The 19194-nt window shown below is 42.1% G+C and overlaps 1 protein-coding gene across 1 annotated transcript in view; it reads left to right on the forward strand.

Moving 5' to 3' along the window:
- The window catches only part of LOC146860510 (aminopeptidase N-like), a 438299-nt gene that overhangs the window by 382838 nt on the left and 36267 nt on the right, over positions 1 to 19194 (forward strand). The window contains exon 19 of the mRNA XM_085644422.1: positions 8804 to 8885. Within this exon, the coding sequence (XP_085500548.1) occupies positions 8804 to 8885 (82 nt within the window). The remainder of the gene's footprint in view (positions 1 to 8803; positions 8886 to 19194) is intronic.

Raw genomic sequence — 19194 nt, forward strand, 5'->3', positions numbered from 1 at the left:
TCCATACGTAGTCTAGCTACATCAATTCCCTGGGATTCCTTTTCTTTCCTCTGCAAAGCTTTCAGCCAATCATTCAAATCTTCAGCAGTTATCCCCATGGATTTTTCTGCACCCACTGGTTCTGTCACTCTTTGTGGTTCTAAGATCGATCCTCCATTCATTCTGTTCCCTTCCACACAACCGGAATTCAAACCTGAGTTAGTCTGCACATTCAACTCTCCTCCACATATGGTATGTCTCCACTGATTTTCTCCTGATCTCCACTGATTTTCTCCCGTTCTCATTTCTGTCTGCTCTGGAGGAACACTCAATCTGTTGCCTACACATGGAACTGTCAAACCACCTTCACCAATCCTCTGCTTTTCGAACACAGGCATAACCGGACCTATTGTTACAGGCACCGTAACTGCTTCAAGATTTTTGGTCAGTTCTCTGATTTTCTCTGTCAATTCAAATGTGGTTCTTGCTAGTTCTCTGGTCTTTTCATCCTCAATTTCATTCTCCCTTTCTCTCTCTCTCTCTCTCTCTCTCTCTGCAAGAGAATTACTGCTTTTCAACTCAGGGGTCATGACTTCTGTCTTTATAATCCGCAGTCCGCAGGGTGTCTCTCATTGGGGTAACTGATGTTCCTACCTCTGGTTCTCGTCTATACGGGGGTGGTCTTTTGTAGAACATGTCATCTAAGACATCATCATCAGACTCATTCGCCCCAAACCTCCTTGTTTCTACATTATGTTCTTTTTCTGTACACTTTTTCCCTTCTGTCTCCTCTGTAGGTTTTTACAGGATATAATCCCTCAGTCATTTTTTTTTTTTTGGAAGACCTTTATTGTTCACAGCTGTGTCATCATACAGTACACATTCACCATCCATGGTGGCTAATCGATTAGATACTAAGCAGAGGTTTCCAGATAATATGACACAGCCATTCAGCCGGTAACCCGGGGGTCCGGCGGCGTTGTACATGGTGGTATTGTTACAGTCATTAGGTAATTAACTTAATAAATGACAGGTCTATGTTTTTCCTTTTTCTTAGTGTCGGTAACAGAGATAACGCAGTATTCCAGCTAGCATTGTGGCCATTGCGGTCGTCACCCAAGCCCTTATTGAGAGTTGCGCAAATCGCCGTGGTTAAACATTAGCGTGGGGGTCCCCGGGCGGCACAGTGTCAGCGTTGTGTTCGCAATGCTTGCCGGAGCGTGGCAGTAGTGTTTCGGTATAGCTCACTGAGGCATAGAAGCTAACGCTTAAGTTCGGCGAGTCTAGTCTACAGCTTCATAGTTAGGGTCCATGTGCGGGCTGCGTGGCGCACATCTGTCCCCCCATCGCTACACCCCTGAAGCCGCTGGTTATCGGGGTTATGTCCAGTATTCAACTCAATGTGCCCTTGTCAAGATCTCACTGAGAGCACTGGATGTACCCATCCCTTGTAGGGCGCGTATGCCATCGCATGTCTGCTGCCAGAGAGCGGTGTGTGTTTAATAGGGTATCGCTTCGGGGAGTCCAGACGATGCGCCCATCATCTGTTATCCGAGATAAGATAGGAGTCCGGCCAGGGAACTTGACCAGTAAACAAACTGTTCCCTACGCTTGTGTGGCAGTAGGGGGAGTAGGGGTTAGGGTTGTTAATTCAGGATCTTCTCATCCGGTCATGATGAGTTTCGCGATCATACTTTCGCCCGAACATATACCTGTAATTTCCTCCACTCCTCTGCTTTTCTCGCTCATGCATTTCATCTTCCCATTCAGTCAATGCCTCAAACTGCGTTGGCCTAGGCCGAGGCTCTAGACTCATCATCCTCTCCCGTAAGTTTCTCAGTATGGCCAGATTAAATGAGCCATGTTCCGGGAAAGCTAAAACTCCATCCTCTTTAGTATACTTTATCCAGTTGTCTAACCAAATACAGGTATGATACCCATATTTCGCAACCATGAAGGATGCGGGGGTTCTTATCGGAGGAAGTAACTGTCCTTCCCTAGTCACAATATCCTTATCCTTGTCAAACCAGTTCTTAACCTTACTAAACAAGGATTTATTTTTCTTTTCCTCAGCGTGGTAATACATTTTCTTATTTTTCCGCAAATCTTTTGTCTTTTCTACAACTGTACGATCTCCTGTCCAATTGCAGCGCGACTTACACTAATGCACCAATCCTGGAGCGTCTACGTCACTGACTCAGTCCACGAATCCCAGCGCGACTCACACCAACACACCAATCCTGGAGCGTCTACTTCACCCTGTATGTCTCCCAATCCTTGCGCGGCGTACACTAGCACACCAATCACCGTGCTTCCACCGTTCTAACCCACTGTCCAATCACAGCGCGGTCTTCCTGACGTCAGCAGTCGCTGCAGCAGCTTCTGCTCCTGTCTCCTGTTTCTCTCGTCTACCCCTCCTTTACAAAACTACTCGGTGGTTAGTTACAACATACAAACATCTCCATTGTCTGCTTCGCTAGCCACAGAACAGCAAAAGACCTTTCCCACGAGAATTCCGCCTTTCCCGAGAGCAGCGCTTACCTCTGCCCTACTACGGAATCGTTACTTCCGTTGATAAAGTAGCACATCCCTCTACTCTACCCTTTTAACAAGCACCAATTAACTGTTTTCTCCAGAATGCTCCTAAGAGTTTCACAATTAACCAGAATGCCTTCTCATTCACGCACTTTCACACCAGAAAATGTAGTACATCCACACAGAATTCTGTCCTCCCCGAGAACAGCGAACTGTCTGTCCCACTACAGAATTATATCACACGTTAACAAAGCAGCGCTTACCTCTGCTCTGTCCTTCTAACAAGCTCAGAGAATACCTATTACCTTTCTAGTGATAAGCGTTATCGGAATGCCATAAGGACCCCTGATACCTAAGACCAGAACGTCACAGATAACCTTCGCTATCATATACACTTCTTTCACACAGAAAATACGTTTCTAATGGTAACATACGGCGATGCTACCTCACCGAACCCAGACAATGCGACGCGCAACTTCAATTGTCACACGTTTTCCCCTGTCTTCATACAGAGCCAACAATCCCGCCTCTTCCGAGAGCAGCGCTTCCCTCTGCCCTACTACGCAACTGTCACCGACTTCCTACGTCCCAGAAGCCGTACACACTACATAAAACTCAATACGACTTCAACATACAGTGTTAGTACAAATATCGATATCAATCAATAATCAATAAGCTTATATACACGCAAATTCACCAGATCAAGACAATAGTTAACCATCATTCTGCTACCAAGAAACTGGTGCAGATCGGAGCTTCCGAATCCCCTCTACTTCCACGGACGGAGTGATTTCACAGTCACACGCGCACACACACATCACACGCTGGTGGGGCCCATAACACCAACATTCACGCTACCACTCTATCCGTGCCATGTATAAGGGGAAACACCTTTTCTGAACCTAACCAATCTGCATGTACCCTGAGGTCAATGGCATCAACTAGTTGCTATAGATTTGGTGAAACAACTTAACACTCTATATATTCAATAAACATGACAATAAAATAACCACCCGACACAGTAATTCAAACAGAATAATGTTTATCTAAAATTGTAAGAAAAGCCAATTTAAATGCAAAATCATGTTTCCCATATTTACCTATTCTGGCTAAAAGTCGTTTTCTAAGTCAGAACCGGTCCTCAGCAAAATAGTTAAAGTTTTCTAGCCGTCATGTAGAGTCACCGTCCTCTCCGTCAGCATCGGGACCTCTGATCATTGGTTCAGGAAGAAGTGGCACTAAACCTCTCTAGTCTACTAATATTTATATCAAATTTACATTCCAAATGTTACAAACATATCTTTCAAAACAGTCGAATGGCGGAAATTATGTCGTCTTGGTACATTGGGATACAACGATGATTTTTCTCACGTATTGATTGTCTCAAATTATGAATAGAAATTAGAAGTCCATAACTAATTTGTTACTTCTACGGCTGTCTCTTTAGGATAAAATGTATCTCATCCATGGGACCATTATAAGTTCATGAGGTCGGACTTTGGATTTGTAACAATTCTTCACGTTCAGGGGCATCTGGCATTTCTCCCAGATTTGTCGTCATGTTCATGGCTTTTCAGTTCAATGGGAGGACAAGGTCGCAGTCACTGCAAAGCCTCCTTTCAAATTTTCCATCTACTCGAATGCAGGCTGCGGGTGGTAGCCATTTTATAGCAGGCCACAATGGTCAACTTAAGCAAGGAAAACACAAAAACATAATTACTGCATGGAAATGATTATACAGTGTTATTCCCCTGCTAATACCCTTATGTGTATGTATTTATCTAGCCATTTGCGACATCAAAAGCCATTAATGCATATTAATTATAAGCGCAAAACACAATAACATCACATAAGCAACATTTATGCTGTCAATTTGCTCACCAACTTAGTTCACTTATTATTTTAGCCATGCAATAGCATTCCCACGTGTAATTCTTCTGTTAATAAGGTTGGTTAGACAAGACTTGACAAATCTTTAGTAATTACTAATTAATCAGTAGTACTTTTAATAATGACATACGAAAATGAAACAGGTATTTGGTTTAAAAGTAAAAACCCTGCTCCATCACTCCTATCAAGGTATCTCTGACTGAGCCCTTTCTACTTCTTGTGCACTGTAAATTGCCCTGTACTCTGCTATGAGTGCACGTAAAGTCGTTAATACGTTCATTCGTGCCACACAAAACCAACTAAAAATGGGACTAATTTCTGGTTTAGACACTATTTCAACCTACTGCTGACTCTTTACCCACTTTTTGCTCGCCTACACGACTACAACGTTTGCTAAAGACCTCAGTGTTTACTTGGTCCCAGTTGTTGCGTGGTGTTTGTTTGTGCACCGTCAAGCGTCATCAATTGCTGTCTAACTGGTTTGATACTCCCACGGAGGATCTAGCTCTGACTTTGTTTACTGGGATGTGCAAGGACGTGTACCAACAAATCTGCATCTACCTTTGAACGTGACCTGTCACCCGCAACTTGTCTTTGTACGGACTATCTCTATGGATCTACAGATGCACATGATCTCTATTTCGAGCTCCTGCAGGAAAGTCAGGTTTGCCATTTTTTTTTGGTCTTTGATTATTGAGTTGCGCTGAGACCATAACATATCTGCAGCGTTACTCAACCTCCTTTTTCACTTTCAAAAATACACAAGCCGTGCGACAATGTTTGCACGAGTTTACCTTCTTCCAACTTTTGGTCGCGCGCAGTTCTCTCTGTGGTGTGTTTGTGACGCACATCTCACCTCGGTTGTGATTATGCCCTCTGGCGTTTTGCCGCACGCTGATGACTTGAGCCACTCTGCCCTGCGTCTTTCTGCGTGCCTCCATATTTTTTTTTTTTTTTGGGGACGCATTTCATCCACATCTTCCAGCGTTCCGCGTGCTGTGCCAACCATGACAAGATGTCTCTCACACAATCTCCGCTGTACCGGATTTGTGCTGCCGACCACCGCAAGCACTGTGTTCTATTTACGAAACTTCTTGACATCTGGCTGTGTGTCAATCCCTCTCTGCAATGTGTTTTGGATTTGTCATCTACACGTCTATCCAGAACAATTTTACCCTTGTCGAACAACTTATCGTTTTAGGAAATCTCGAACAGTGTTGTTTGACTGTCTAAGGTCATCACCTTTTTCCTTCTGCCAATAGCAGTTCGTCTTTTAAAGCTTGCTTGTATCACAGATCCTCGCGACAGGCACACCTATGACTACCATGTTATACTCTGTATGGTGGATGTACTATTTGATTATTAGCTGTTGTCATTCAAATGTTTTTACAAATCTTGTTTCATTGTACCATCTACGTGTTTTTGCTTTACAGGTGCCACTTCATTCACTATTCTTCACGTGGGGAAGTCTTTTGTTTGACATCTTTGTATATTTAGCACACTCTTTTCTTATTGTTTGCTGGAAACTAGGTTGCTCTGTTTGTCTGCTTGAGTTTTGTTGTGTGTCACTTTGATACTGTGACATGTTAAGGTATGTTTTTTGTACACTTGTCTGGGTGCTGGTCTCAGCTTCACAGCGACTGCCTTTTCATTCTTGGTTCTTTTGTTACGCTCAGGGCAATTATGCAACGGTTTTAGTCCGTTTGCATCTTTTGTGCTTCTCTTTCCTAAGAGATTAGTCATGGGTTCTCACCCATACATTTACAGTCTAGTTTACCCTACACAGGGTGTATGTTATGGTCCTTAGTCTCATCTGTTTTTTTAGTACGATTATACAATTTTCATATGTGCACTATTTGGTTCCTTTTCGCAGAGGATTCATGTGCAAAGGTTACAGTCCTTTTGCATTAGCACGGGTTCTTACCCCAATTTTCAAGTTTTTATTTTGTTTTAGGAATATGTCATGAGTACCTACTCATATGTGCTGTTTAACACAGTTACATTTCTACAGTGCACGGTGTGGTTCTTACACAAAAAGTTTGTCCTTACACTTAGAATGTGTATGGGGAGTGTTCCCAGTTTTGTGCACAACGTATCTCTTTCCTAAGAGATTAGTCATGGGTTCTCACCCATGCATTCTAGTAGTTCACATATTTAGCTTACGTTTTTACCCTATTTGAGTGCATTTCATGCTTTCATTGCTAAGTATTTTCCGTTTATATTGTATTTTTATTGATTTTTTTTTTGCACTGTTATCTTTGCATTACATGTTTGTCATTGCGATAATGGTGTTTAGATGAGGAATCAACCTTATTTTTCCCTCATCTTCCTTGTTCTTTCTTCATTTCTGTTTTCCTTCTGAGATCTTCTACTCGTGTCTGCTGTGGATTCTGGACTTTACTTTGCTTTTCTGTCGTTTTTCCTTCCTCTGGTTTGTCGCAGCCTGTAGCCCTTTGTTCTGTTAGTTTTCCTTTTTCAGCCCCATTTCATTCCTGTTCTGGCCAGTAGGTGTGTTTTGGGGAAGTCTTTTGTTCTTTCTTTTATCCTTTTCTCTTACGTTGATGCTTCTTCGCTATTGTGTAAGAAGGGAGGATGGTTTCTATGTTTGATTTCTTGTTGCTCTTCTTTCTATTGTTGTTCTCACATTGCTCTTCTTTTGATGGATGTTCTCTCATTGTTGGTCTTTGCTTTTGTTTAATTCTTTTGCTTTCACTTTCTCATGTTCTCCTCTTCTGTTTCTAGTTTGTTGTTTTCCCGTATAAGAAAGGGGGATATGTTATATCTTGCTTATGCTAATGCAATGCCATTCTACCACTATATGGAATGTTAATATGATGATGCTGTCAGAATGTTGGGAATCTGCAGAGAGTAATGACAGTTGACTGGGCTGAGCTGCCTGCTGGCTGCTCCTGGTGGGGTCTTGATCTGATCTACTTATGGTCTCCCTCTGGACCTGAACTGATCCTGATCTGGTCCTGTTCTAATCTTCCTGTGATCTTGTACCATCTTCTAATAAACCTCTTTAAATCATCTCAACTGAGTGGACTTGATCACTACAGACAGGGTGGGAAGGGCTTTCACCACGAGTTGGCGACAAGTACTCTTGCACATCAAAGGCTGTGAAGCCTTTGAGGCTCGCCGCCTTGATTGCTGTAAATACTATCCATCCTGGGAGGGAAGAGGTGTGACGTCCTTCCTGCCCAGGCCTTTGTCTCCATCCTGGGGAAGTGCTACCACATTCCACCAGGAGGGCAGACTCTTGGCAGAAAACAGCTTAGGGAAGCCCGCCAAGGCACTGGAGCACTAAACGTGAGGTGGACACTCACCCAGGGTGTCACCTACAAGCATGCCAGCTCACCCTAGCCATAAGAATCAAGTTGGGGTGCAAAAGCCTGGTGTTTGACACCAAACATGACACCATTCGGTCGTTCCATAATGGACCTGGCTATCTCGAGTTCTCTCTGTAGCCCATGTTACTCTATTGACTGCCAGTCACTTACAATAAAACCTTGCTTTACAGCTTTACTGTAGGGATATTGTATCCACACCTTTAACATAATTCACTCTTCCCCCTGGGCTCAGGATGACATCCTTAAGAGTGACTTACTTAGATTAAGGCAGTGGTTTGACTCTTCAGCACATGGTGTGCGCAGAGTCGCTCTCGAGCAGAAAGGTCGCTTGTTGTGGGCTGCAATGGCAGACCTGCAGACATACTTTTACTTGGTCAGACAGGGTGGCAAAATATAGTGCTGCAGCCCTGGTGACCGCTTTACCACCCTTGCCCTGGGTAAAGTGTACCCAGGGCAAGGGTGGATAAGAGGGAAAAATACCTTGCTGATTGGGTGCACCAATTCTCTTTTAGAGGAAAGAGAAAACAGATTTCCTTGATGCATTGACTAGTTGCCCCAAATATCTAGGGTTACACCAATAAGTTAAAAAAAATACACCTTTACTAGTACCATACATCTGATGTGACTTTTAAGAAGGCATCACTATGGAAGAACAACTCCCATCACATGGCTATCTCAGGGCTACCATGTCTCCCCGCAGGAAATTCTTGTGAATACAAAGGAGACAATCCACTAGCAGATATCCCCTGGTGTAGCCTCGCATTTTGGGTTGGGGCGCAATGGAAAGGGTGGCACTGGTGTTCTGTCACCTTTAATTCAGAATTGCGAAACCGACCTTTCTTCCTTCAAGTTATTGGAAGCCACTACCAAGGGTGATATTTCATCTGTGGGGTGAGGCTGGGTAAGGGATATCCTCCCACAGTGGGAGGCTGAAATTAAATAAAAATCAGGTGCACACCACGAGTAAAGAATAAATGTAACACTCATTAACAATAGGAAGTCGGCTCTATACACAACCTAGCATTTCAATGTTGTCTCACCCTTTTCAGATACAGTGGAAGTTCCTTTTCCTTCAAAGGTTTGATTGACAACGTGGCACGAAGATTTTCTTCACAGTTTGAGCTGACGCAGGTAGGTCCTAACATACTGATGCGTTTGTGTGTTTGTGTATTATGAGTCACTGTCACATGACATTTAAAGTAGACACTTTCCTATTTTAATTTCTTTAACATAATGTTTAAATATGATGTTTCAAAGAGTGTTCATCAGGTCTTCAACCAGGGCACAAGTCGAGGGTACACACAGGTAGACAGTGTCTAACCACTCTTCACAGGGCGGATGCTGTCTACCCTGCCGAGAGTTTGGGTCCCACAGAAGTATGGTAAACTTGACCAGGTGTCATTTTCAGACACAGGACATATTCAGCAGCGCCTGCACATTGCTTCCTTTGGAGCAGCAACGTGCAGGCGAGAAAGGGGATTATCAGATTCCAGCTGGGCCTATAACTAAGGCCGAAGTTAGGGGGCAATCAGTCTTCCTCTTGCTGGAGTATCCTGGCAGGAGCTTTCTGGAGCCTCAAGCCTAGATGCAAATGCAAATGCAATGCAAATGCAATGAAAGGGAAATAAGGCACACAGCTTGTTGTCCCTTTGTAAATACTTGAGAGGCATGCTTTTGACTTTGATCAGTCTCTGTATATAAAAGATGACTGTTCATTGTAAGAATGTCAGATGTGATGGCCCAAGTGGTTACACAATAACAATTTAAATACCACTATTTTGTTTTATTTCTTTTATAGGACTGTAGTTCTACCCATCCCATTGCAGGGTGCCTTACGTCACACATACACATTATACATTTGACAATAAATCATATGTGTGTAAAACAATGTGCAAGATGCTTTACATAAGGCAGTGAGAGTTACAAGGTGTAGGAGCCACATATCCTTCATAGCTCACTGTGTTATATTAGAAGGATTACAATTTATGAACTGTAAATAACAAAAGGATCTATGTGTTAAAAGCAGTAACCCACTTATTAATGTACATTAAAAAACTGAAATTGTGCTTTGCAGAGACATATTGACCTTCTACGCTACTTACATTCCAAACTGGACTAGACAAAACACAGATATCTCCAGCAAATACATTAACCTGCAAGGTTATTTTACCATTATTATTATTCCCTGCGATTTAGTTAGCACACAAAGATCTCTGCAACAGGTGCGTTAATCCTATGAGATATTTTAAAATAGAGGCTTTAAAACCAATGAGGCAAAGCAGATTCAGTGCCACGTTTCTCCTTGTGACCAATTTCTCTGTGGCTGGGCATTAAAAAATAAATGTATATGTTGAGGCCCAGATTGGGCGTTGGGGTTACAACACTTTTTGGCAGAACCCGACACAAAATCTAGTTTGAATATTGTAATGCACTCAAATGTGCTCATGATAGACCTGCTAAACAGATGTGGGAGGTCTTACGATCTGACATCACTTCCAGTGATAATAATCTAATCTAGGAAGACTCTTTCAGGACCTATATTATTTTAACAAAGACTTAAACAAGTTCTCACCTGCCAACATAGCATAGAAAATTAAGCAAAGAGAGGTATTTATTTAGTAACCATTTTTATTTTTTCACTTTTTTTCAATTTAAGTGGAATCTATTTAAAAAATACTATCCATTATTCATGTACTTCCTTATGGTGATGTCTGAGCTGGACCGACACTCTGCGATAATCGGAGGCACCCTCAGCAGCAGTAAGAGCCAATCGTACTAGTGGTGACAACATATCGCGCGGAGCCTAATTCATGTTCTAAGAAGAATTTACATGCATTTGGATTAGTAAATCCACTACCATTCAAAAAGGAGGTTATACAAGCTGCTCTTACATCGGACCTCCTTGGCTGAAACCTCACAGCGGATAGCGCAGAACGCAAACCGTACTGCAAGAGTCTCTACACGCTTCCGGACTAGTAATGTCATTACGCTCGTAAATGCGTAAGGACGCAGAGTGCCTTGAAACTTATTGAACAGATGAGATTGCCTATAAACGCCACTATCCTGACTGGCATTCTATTTACGTACTTTGTTATTAAGATAACCCCGTTTCATTTAGGGCTTGATGCCCCTCCTGTTGGTGGCCCTGAAGAAGGTGTTTCCTCACCGAAACGCGCGTAGGCCTACCCTTCCCATCTAGAGGAGAGGTCTCCAGAAACCCAGCACTATCAGAAAAAACTGTGCTTATTGTTGTCTCTTTTCTTTCAAATCTCTTTGGGAGACTATGCCAAACCTCTAAATGTTTATTGCTATTTTAAGGGTATGAGTATGATTGATGTATGTTTGAGAGTATGAATTGTTTTGTGCTATATTAGTCACGGGGTTATGTACACTCAAATATAAATGCTTTATGTCCTATATATTATTAAATGAATATACATGTGAAGTGTTTACAAAATAATGGATAGTATTTTTTAAATAGATTCCACTTAAATTGAAAAAAAGTGAAAAAATAAAAATGGTTACTAAATAAATACCTCTCTTTGCTTAATTTTCTATGCATTGTTGGCAGGTGAGAACTTGTTTAAGTCTTTGTTAAAATAATATAGGTCCTGAAAGAGTCTTCCTAGATTATTTTTTTGGTTGCTTCTCCCCCCTTCTCTTGGACCTCTAATCACCCTAGGGGGGGCCTTCCGTTTAGATTTACATCACTTCCAGTGATGCCACGTGCTATGTCATATGCTGTGATATCATGCGAAATGCTGTCACTTGCATAATGCCTAACTTGGTTAGTCCCCCACTTTTGTTTTTCAGGAGTTATGATCTGTCAATTCTAAATGAAACATATTGATAGAAGATACAACAAAGCTGTCCTTGGGGGTCATCAGTCCTTAAACACAGGGGCAGAAATCATGAATGCCTCTTTCTAACACTAAGATAGCCTGTTCATCTTGAACAATCTGATCCTATTTATTTTGACTGAAGAAGTACAACAATACAAACTAAACAAAGACTAGGATTTCTAGAAAAAACAATCTGTCACTTAATAGAACTCCTGTAGAACATGAACCAGTGCTTAATTTGGGGCAGTGGTTCCGGTGCTCGGCCCCGGCACTTATGAGAGCTGCCACATGGTGGCGCTGTTTGTGTGATTCAGGGATAGCCAAAACAACAGATGTTCATTAATTCAATATACATTTAAAACAACTAAAACCTTCTCCCAAGCCATTCTTATAGCCTTGGGGGCCTCAAACTGTCTGAATTGTCACACCTGTAGCGGTGTGATGGTTAGTAGTTGTTTTGTTACTATCATTCACAACGCTACCAGGGGCAATGGGTGGGGGAAGCTGGGGTGGCCTCCCGATGAGAGCCCTGGCATTTATGTTTTTTGCAAATTAGACGTGAAAAAAACTCTTAGCCTGATATCCACCTTCCATAGGATATCATGGCTAAGTCAATCCTGAATCAGGCGTAAGGAAAGTAGCGATAACAGGGGTTATTGCTACTTTCCTTGTCGCTATGCTTCATAGCGTGGGGCTTGATGATAGGAGAAAGGAGAAATGAGAAATGTCGCTTAGAGACAGGAGAAATGTCGCTTAGCGACATTTCTCCTGTCATGTTAGGTCAGGAACGCCGACTTTGCTTCTCATTAGAGATGCAAAGCTGGGCGTTAAGATTTTGTGCGCTAAAGCAAGGTTTCACGCGTTAGTGTGACCTTGCTAATTAGGGGATAAAATTATCGCCGCTTTCGGCCGAAAACGGCCGCAAAAGCGGCGATAATTTTTTATTGCCGCCTTGTAAATATACTCTAATGTTCTTTCACACAGTTTATCTAATACCGATTATCTTTTTACTCACAGTTAGGGCTCCGCCCGAAATTTATTTTTGTGGCTAGCTAAAATCTGTTGTTGCTTCTCATTTTCAGTGTGCGTATGACGTCGACATTTACCGTTAGTGATTTGCATTTTATGGGAAATACCGCTGTTTCATTTAGATAAGCAACCTAAAGAGGAATTTTACAAGTAGTTTGTGCCTCGATGTACGCGTTGGTGTGACCAATAAATTGACAACATACGACTCATGTAGATGATTTTTGTCTCTCCAAACCAATGCATTCTGGTGAAGTATTGAAATTAGTTCATGCGATTCATTGACATGCGTGTGTACCTACTGCTCCTGACTTCAACTTTGCTAATCATGCCAGCCAAAGGTTCTGTGCAAAGTATCACAAGACCTGTATTTATAACAGCATTTTCCAAATAATCGGAGAAACCACATGACTAACCGATAAACATTGATTTGCGCGAATAAGGAATTGAAGAAAGTGATATACATGAACGAGGAATTGAAAAATGTATATCCTGGTAAAACACTCTTTCCTTTTTCAGAAATAAAATAAATATAATTATAATTACACAAATATCATCAACACCTGGAGAAAAAGAATAGCATCAAAAAAAGAAGAAGCAGGTACTGATCTGCGTCTGTACTGTATATAGCGGTGCTATGGTGTCGCGGCCCCAAACAGGAGAAAAAACATAAAGGAAAAGAAAAATTTAATTGCAGCTCTCTGTACTGCAAATTCTTTCTTGAGGTCCTTGTGATCTAGGATAAGAGTGCATTGGTTGACATAGTGTAAAATATATTTCACAAAGAAATATTTGTAACACATATAACAAAAGGGAAATATCACATGGAGTGCTTTGTTTGCTCACATGGCACTAAAAACATAACAAACGGGGGACATCAATTACTTCATGCTCACATATGACACGATTATCGGAAAAGTAAGGTGCCACATGGCCCCCCTCCATTAATGGCCCTGGGGACCGCAACCTCCCAGTTTCGGCTTCATATGTCCCGAGGTGCCAACCCTCAGGACATAGATGTTTGCTTTCGATTTCCAGGAGCTTTGACAACTCCTGCCAAAAAACTGCAAATAGTAATCCACTCCCAGCACGCGGGAGCAGGAAAAATGCTCCAAAAACTGCTCTTGCCCAGAGGAAGCGGACTTTTCATCAGTTTCTGCCTGCTGTCAAGTGGGCAGGAAAAGAGATGGAAGAATTGCTTCCGCACGCAGGGAGCACCATTTTTTGCTGCTCCCTCCATGCTGGAAAAATGCCATCTCGCACCCCATGGTCTCAAAAGAGCACCCTGGGCGCCCTGGGTGGGGCAGGGCTCCTAGCATCAAGTAGCCAGGTGCAGGGGATGGGGTCTCCGGTGCCAAAATCAGCCCTGGGAGTGAGGCCACGTGACTCACCTTCCCTTCCAGTGTATTGGCCAAGGCCCGGCATTGTGGTCCCCAAGGCCAAAACCATCTCGGGGAAGGGGGCCACGTGGCCTTCCCCTTTACAGTAATTGGCCAGGATCCTGGCAATGTGGTTCCCTGGACCAAAATTGGCCCGCGGAAGGTGTCTGTGTAGTCCCCCATTCTTGGCTGGACCCTGGAGCATGGGATGTCTGGGGCTGAAATTGGCACCTGGAGGGGGGCATGCGGCTTCCCTCCCCTTCTGTAAAGGCCAAATTATCCTAACTTTTTGAACTTGGCAAAGGCAAAGCAAGTGCATATTCTTGGCAATCCCACAGTGAAAAATTATCTGAAATCCTTGCAGGAGATGAACGCATTGTTGATCTAGTCCAGCGCGATCTGTAGTAACTTCGATGAGTGGGTTCTTTCTAGTCATCTCCTGGTGAGTGCAGAGTGTATGGTTCTCCCTTTAAATTACTACGAGTATGCAAATGTGCAAAATCACTTGCAAGTTCTCCTCATTTGGCCCGCACCGTTCACCTTAGCAGTAGGCAGAGGTCTTCCAACCTTTTTCCATGTTGATGGTCAGCTTACCAAAAGCCCCCCTGAGTGCGTTTCCCACCGATTTTGGTGACACAATCTCTATGCAGAGGAATATGAGGACATCTTCACCAAACAAAGAAGCACTTACTTCATATAGTTAAGAGGAAGTACAGTTTTTTGGTGAAGATTCACCCCTTTGTAGTCTTGTCATCTTTTCTATAGGAGGATTCATATTATCACAGATTTCAGGAAAAAGACGCTTGAGGAAAAAGTACATTGCTGAAATTAAATGCACAGAAGGTCACTGGAGCTATTTTTTCCTGGTCCATTATGCAGCTGTATTGTAGAATATGCACTAGACATTTACCCAACAAGTTAGCACTCTGTTCTGTGGCCCAGTCACATACACAGCTACTGACACATCCACACAGACACCCACTCACACACTCGTTCAGCCACTCACAGACCCAAACAGCCACACAGCCACTCCCACTCACGCACCCAAAAAACCACTCACACATTCACTCACAGACCCATACAGCCACTCACACACCCACTTACACAACTACTCACAGACCCATTCAGCTACTCACACACCCACAAAACCATTCACACACCCACTCACCGACCCATTCAGTCACTCACACAGCCACTTACAGACCCATATAGCCACTAAAATAGCCACTCACAGACCTACTCACAGACCCATACAGTGACTCACAAACCCACTCACAGACCTATACAGTCACTCACAAACCCACTTACGCACCACACAGCTATTTACGCACCCAATCACAGACCCATGCAGCCATTCACTCTTCCACTCACTGACCCACTCCCTGTCCGACAAAACCACTCACACACCCACTCACACACCATCAAAACTACTCCCACTCACACACCCATACAGCTACTCACACACCCTTTCACAGACCCATGCTGCCACACCCACTCTCGGACCCATACAGCCACACACACACCCACTCACAGACCCATGCAGCCAGTCACACACCAAAGCACAGCCCCATACAGCCACTCACAAACCCTCTCACCAACCTATGCAACCACTCACATACCCACTCTCAAAGGTTACAGGTTACAGATAGGAAAACAAATTACAAAACCTTCGAAATTCACAAAAAAAACAACGCTTATTTGGACATTATAGTTAGGAAATAACTTTTTTTTAAAGTAGAAATTCACTGAAAAAACTTAAGGGTACAAGGAAGTTAAAGTTAAGAAATAGAATTTAAAAAATCTTAAAAATTCAATGAAAAAATCAATGGTTATACTAAGGCTCAGATTTCGCATACATAAAACCATAGAAACTCAGCAGTTATAGTTACCTGAGCTAAATATAACTTTGCCCTAGATTGGGTCATGCTATAAAGACCAATGCACTCAGTGGTACGAAGAGCATCAACACATATCAAAGAAAAGGAATACAAACAAAAATCAAAACAAGAACAATAACAACAACCTGATATGGTACAATCATCATGCTGCTTGTTACCAACATCTAAATCCCCAACTCATTGCAAGGAGCACTGACACTTAACTATTTCCCAGTTCCTATTCTTATGTAGCCATTCCCCCATGCTCTCCCATGTCTCAGGAGCAGTACAGAGGATTTCATGGAAATATGTATTCAAGATCCTCAGCAGGGGATATTTTTATTTTTACTTCATTCAAGTCCCTCCTGTTCCTCTGCAACTCCTGCTGTCACTTGACCCCCTAATCATGGGTGCTACTTCTCTTCCGCTTCCCTTCCCATTTACACTTGTGTGTTTCAAGGCAACATGGGCTCCAATGCATTTTTCCCCTCCTAGGTTTCGGAACAAAACCAAGCAGGCAATACCAAGCGGGCACGCCCTAGGTGTTTCTTCATGACCTCAAATATTACATCACACTGAAGATATCTCAAATGACATCACTGATGACATCATCCAGTGAGTGTGTTTTGTAAAAGTTTCTGAGACTTTAATAAATTAGTGCTCTTGTCAGGAAAAGATCTGACAGCGCAAGTGCTGTATCCGGCAGGGATAAATAGGTAGCGGCTGCATGGGGCCCTAAAAGTATCATTGGGAAGTCTAAATCTACATATGTGTTAAATATATTGTTGAGGGTGATTATATTCTTTTCCCAGAATGGTGTAAGGCATTTATATTTAAAGAAAACACATTCTAAGTCCCTGGATATTCTTTACAGGCCCATCACAGATTGGTGTCAAAGTTTTTTTTAATTTAAATACCATGTCTTGGGTTCAATACACAGTTGCACTGAGTAGAGCTTGGTTTGTGTAAGCAATGGAATAATGCTATAAAACAGTGCTTGTGAACACATTTTTGTTCAAGCACCTGTCGGGGGAAGAGTCTCTTTCTAGTGTCTAAAAGTAAACAGGCCATTTATACTGGATGAGTGGTGGACATTTTCTGGTTATTTACTTACACATTTGCGAAATTATGTAAGAAGTGTTACCAAGTTGTGGTTGTATGGGGGATAGACTCTGTTTTTAAAAGCATATTGATATCCAAATATAATTAGGGTGTCTTATATTTTGCAAACAGTACTTGTTACATAATCTTGTGTTGTTAAGTTTACACAAAGTCCCCCTTTTTTATTTTTAGCTTTGCAGTTGTTTAAGGAAGTAGCCTCGTCCCTTTGTGACATACAAACACTGTAAGAATGTCAGGAATTACTATCTGTATGAGTTTGTACACAAACATTTAAATAACTAAGGTATTTATTTAAATAACTAAATTATTTTTATTTAATTATATTATAGCACCACTTATTACGATGTAGAGTGTCAGATCGCTTTACATCACAAGTGCACATTATATTGAGACAGCAGTTTACAGATTATAGAAACAACTGAAGGTAAAAATCAGGTTAGCATAAATTATTTTTCAGACTCATTTAGCATCAAATGATATAAAAGCAAGTAAAATAAAAGTCATGTAAAACAGAGGATAAACCAAACATGGGGTCACCTCATTAGAGGAAAACGGAATGGCAAAGAAGTTCAGTAGACTCTGAGGGGGCTCTCACTAAAAGACTACTCTCTAAAAGGTCTCTATTCTGTCTCTAACAGGTTTGAAAAAACAACAGAAAGAAATCTAAATTGTTTGCACATTTGTACCAGTTCTCTTATAGGCTGTCCAATCAGGTGAAAGCAAGATGATACAATTTCATACTTTTTAAGATCTTGAGGTTTTTCAAAATACAAGCTTTCCTCTACATTGTTCAAATGTACACTATCCGGAAGAAGATAAAAACAGTACACTCTGCAGGTGTCTCTTTAATGTGCTATTCATTAAAACATTCCACAATGTATAAAGAAAATATTGCTTCATATGGGAAATAAGTTTAAGGAACATCGTCTTTAATGATTAAAACTCCAGCTTCCCTAGAAATAAAAAGTCCATGTGTCACAAGCAAAGATGGGAGTGAGTGTTAGCAATTTTAAAATACCAGCTATCATCAATAAAATTGTGAATAAAGATGATTCCTGTCTACAATTAGCATCTATGCGTTAATGCAGTCTTAATGGAAAACATGTAATATTGGAAAAAACCAAGAGGTGGAGCCTGACTGCACACAAGATAGTTGACTCCTGCTGAAGCTCTCGAGCCGCCTGTCACTCAACCATTGCAAAAAGAACAGATGGTGGATGGAATGCTAAACCAATCAAACATTCACTCTCAGTCACAGATCTGGGTTACATCAATCGTTTGTTTGCACGCCATGCCATTCCAGTTTAGAACCAGTCATATGCAAATCAATCTTGACCCTGCTCCCCATGGGAACAGTCCCAGCCAGGCTAGCTTGAATCTCGTGGCGTAGCGAACACAGCAACCATGTCCAGGCACACCCTTCCCACTTAGGACGACAAATGCAAAAAGAACAAATAATGGACGGAATGCTGAACCAATCAAACATTCACCCCTAGTCACAGATCTAGATTAAATCAATCATTTTTTTGCATGCAACACCATTCCAGTTTAGACCCAGCCATATGCAAATCAGTCTTGACCCTGCTTTCCATGGGAACAGTCCAGCCCGAACAGCTAGGCCAGGTCTTCCCTGTATTAGAAACATGCATCCTGGGACCATTTTCGGGGGTTCACACCTCATCAGCAGGCTAGCTTGAATCCAGTGGCACAGTGAGCCCAGGATCCATCTCTGGACATACACGGCGCAGTTAGGGAAGGAAACAAAAGACACACAAATGATGGATGGAATGCAGAACAAATAAAAACATTCACCCCCAGTGTGATATAAGGTGTAATTCAGAATGTTTGGGAGAATAACCTTGGAAAATAAGGTGTAGCTTGTGTCTGGCAACAGAGGGCCAAAAATTGGTAGGCTTCCTTTTCTCTGTGCAAATCGTTGCTATTTTTGTCCACTGAACAGGCTCACTGAGCTCCCTGTATTACATGGAGCATCCCCTCTCCTCGAGCTATAGGCACATGGAGGAGGCTAAAGTTTTTTGGACAAAATATTAATTCTATTCCTGTCAACCTTTGCTCTTTTTGTCTCTTTTAGATGTTTCCATTTAATGCATTCATTGATGCTGTGTTGCTTGTTTTTGGTACCACCCTGTGAACACAGTTGCCCACAATTAGAGTAAAATGTGTTATAATTTAA

The sequence above is a fragment of the Triturus cristatus genome, chromosome 3_1 (genome assembly GCF_964204655.1).
Source record: "Triturus cristatus chromosome 3_1, aTriCri1.1, whole genome shotgun sequence".
Taxonomy (NCBI): domain Eukaryota; kingdom Metazoa; phylum Chordata; class Amphibia; order Caudata; family Salamandridae; genus Triturus; species Triturus cristatus.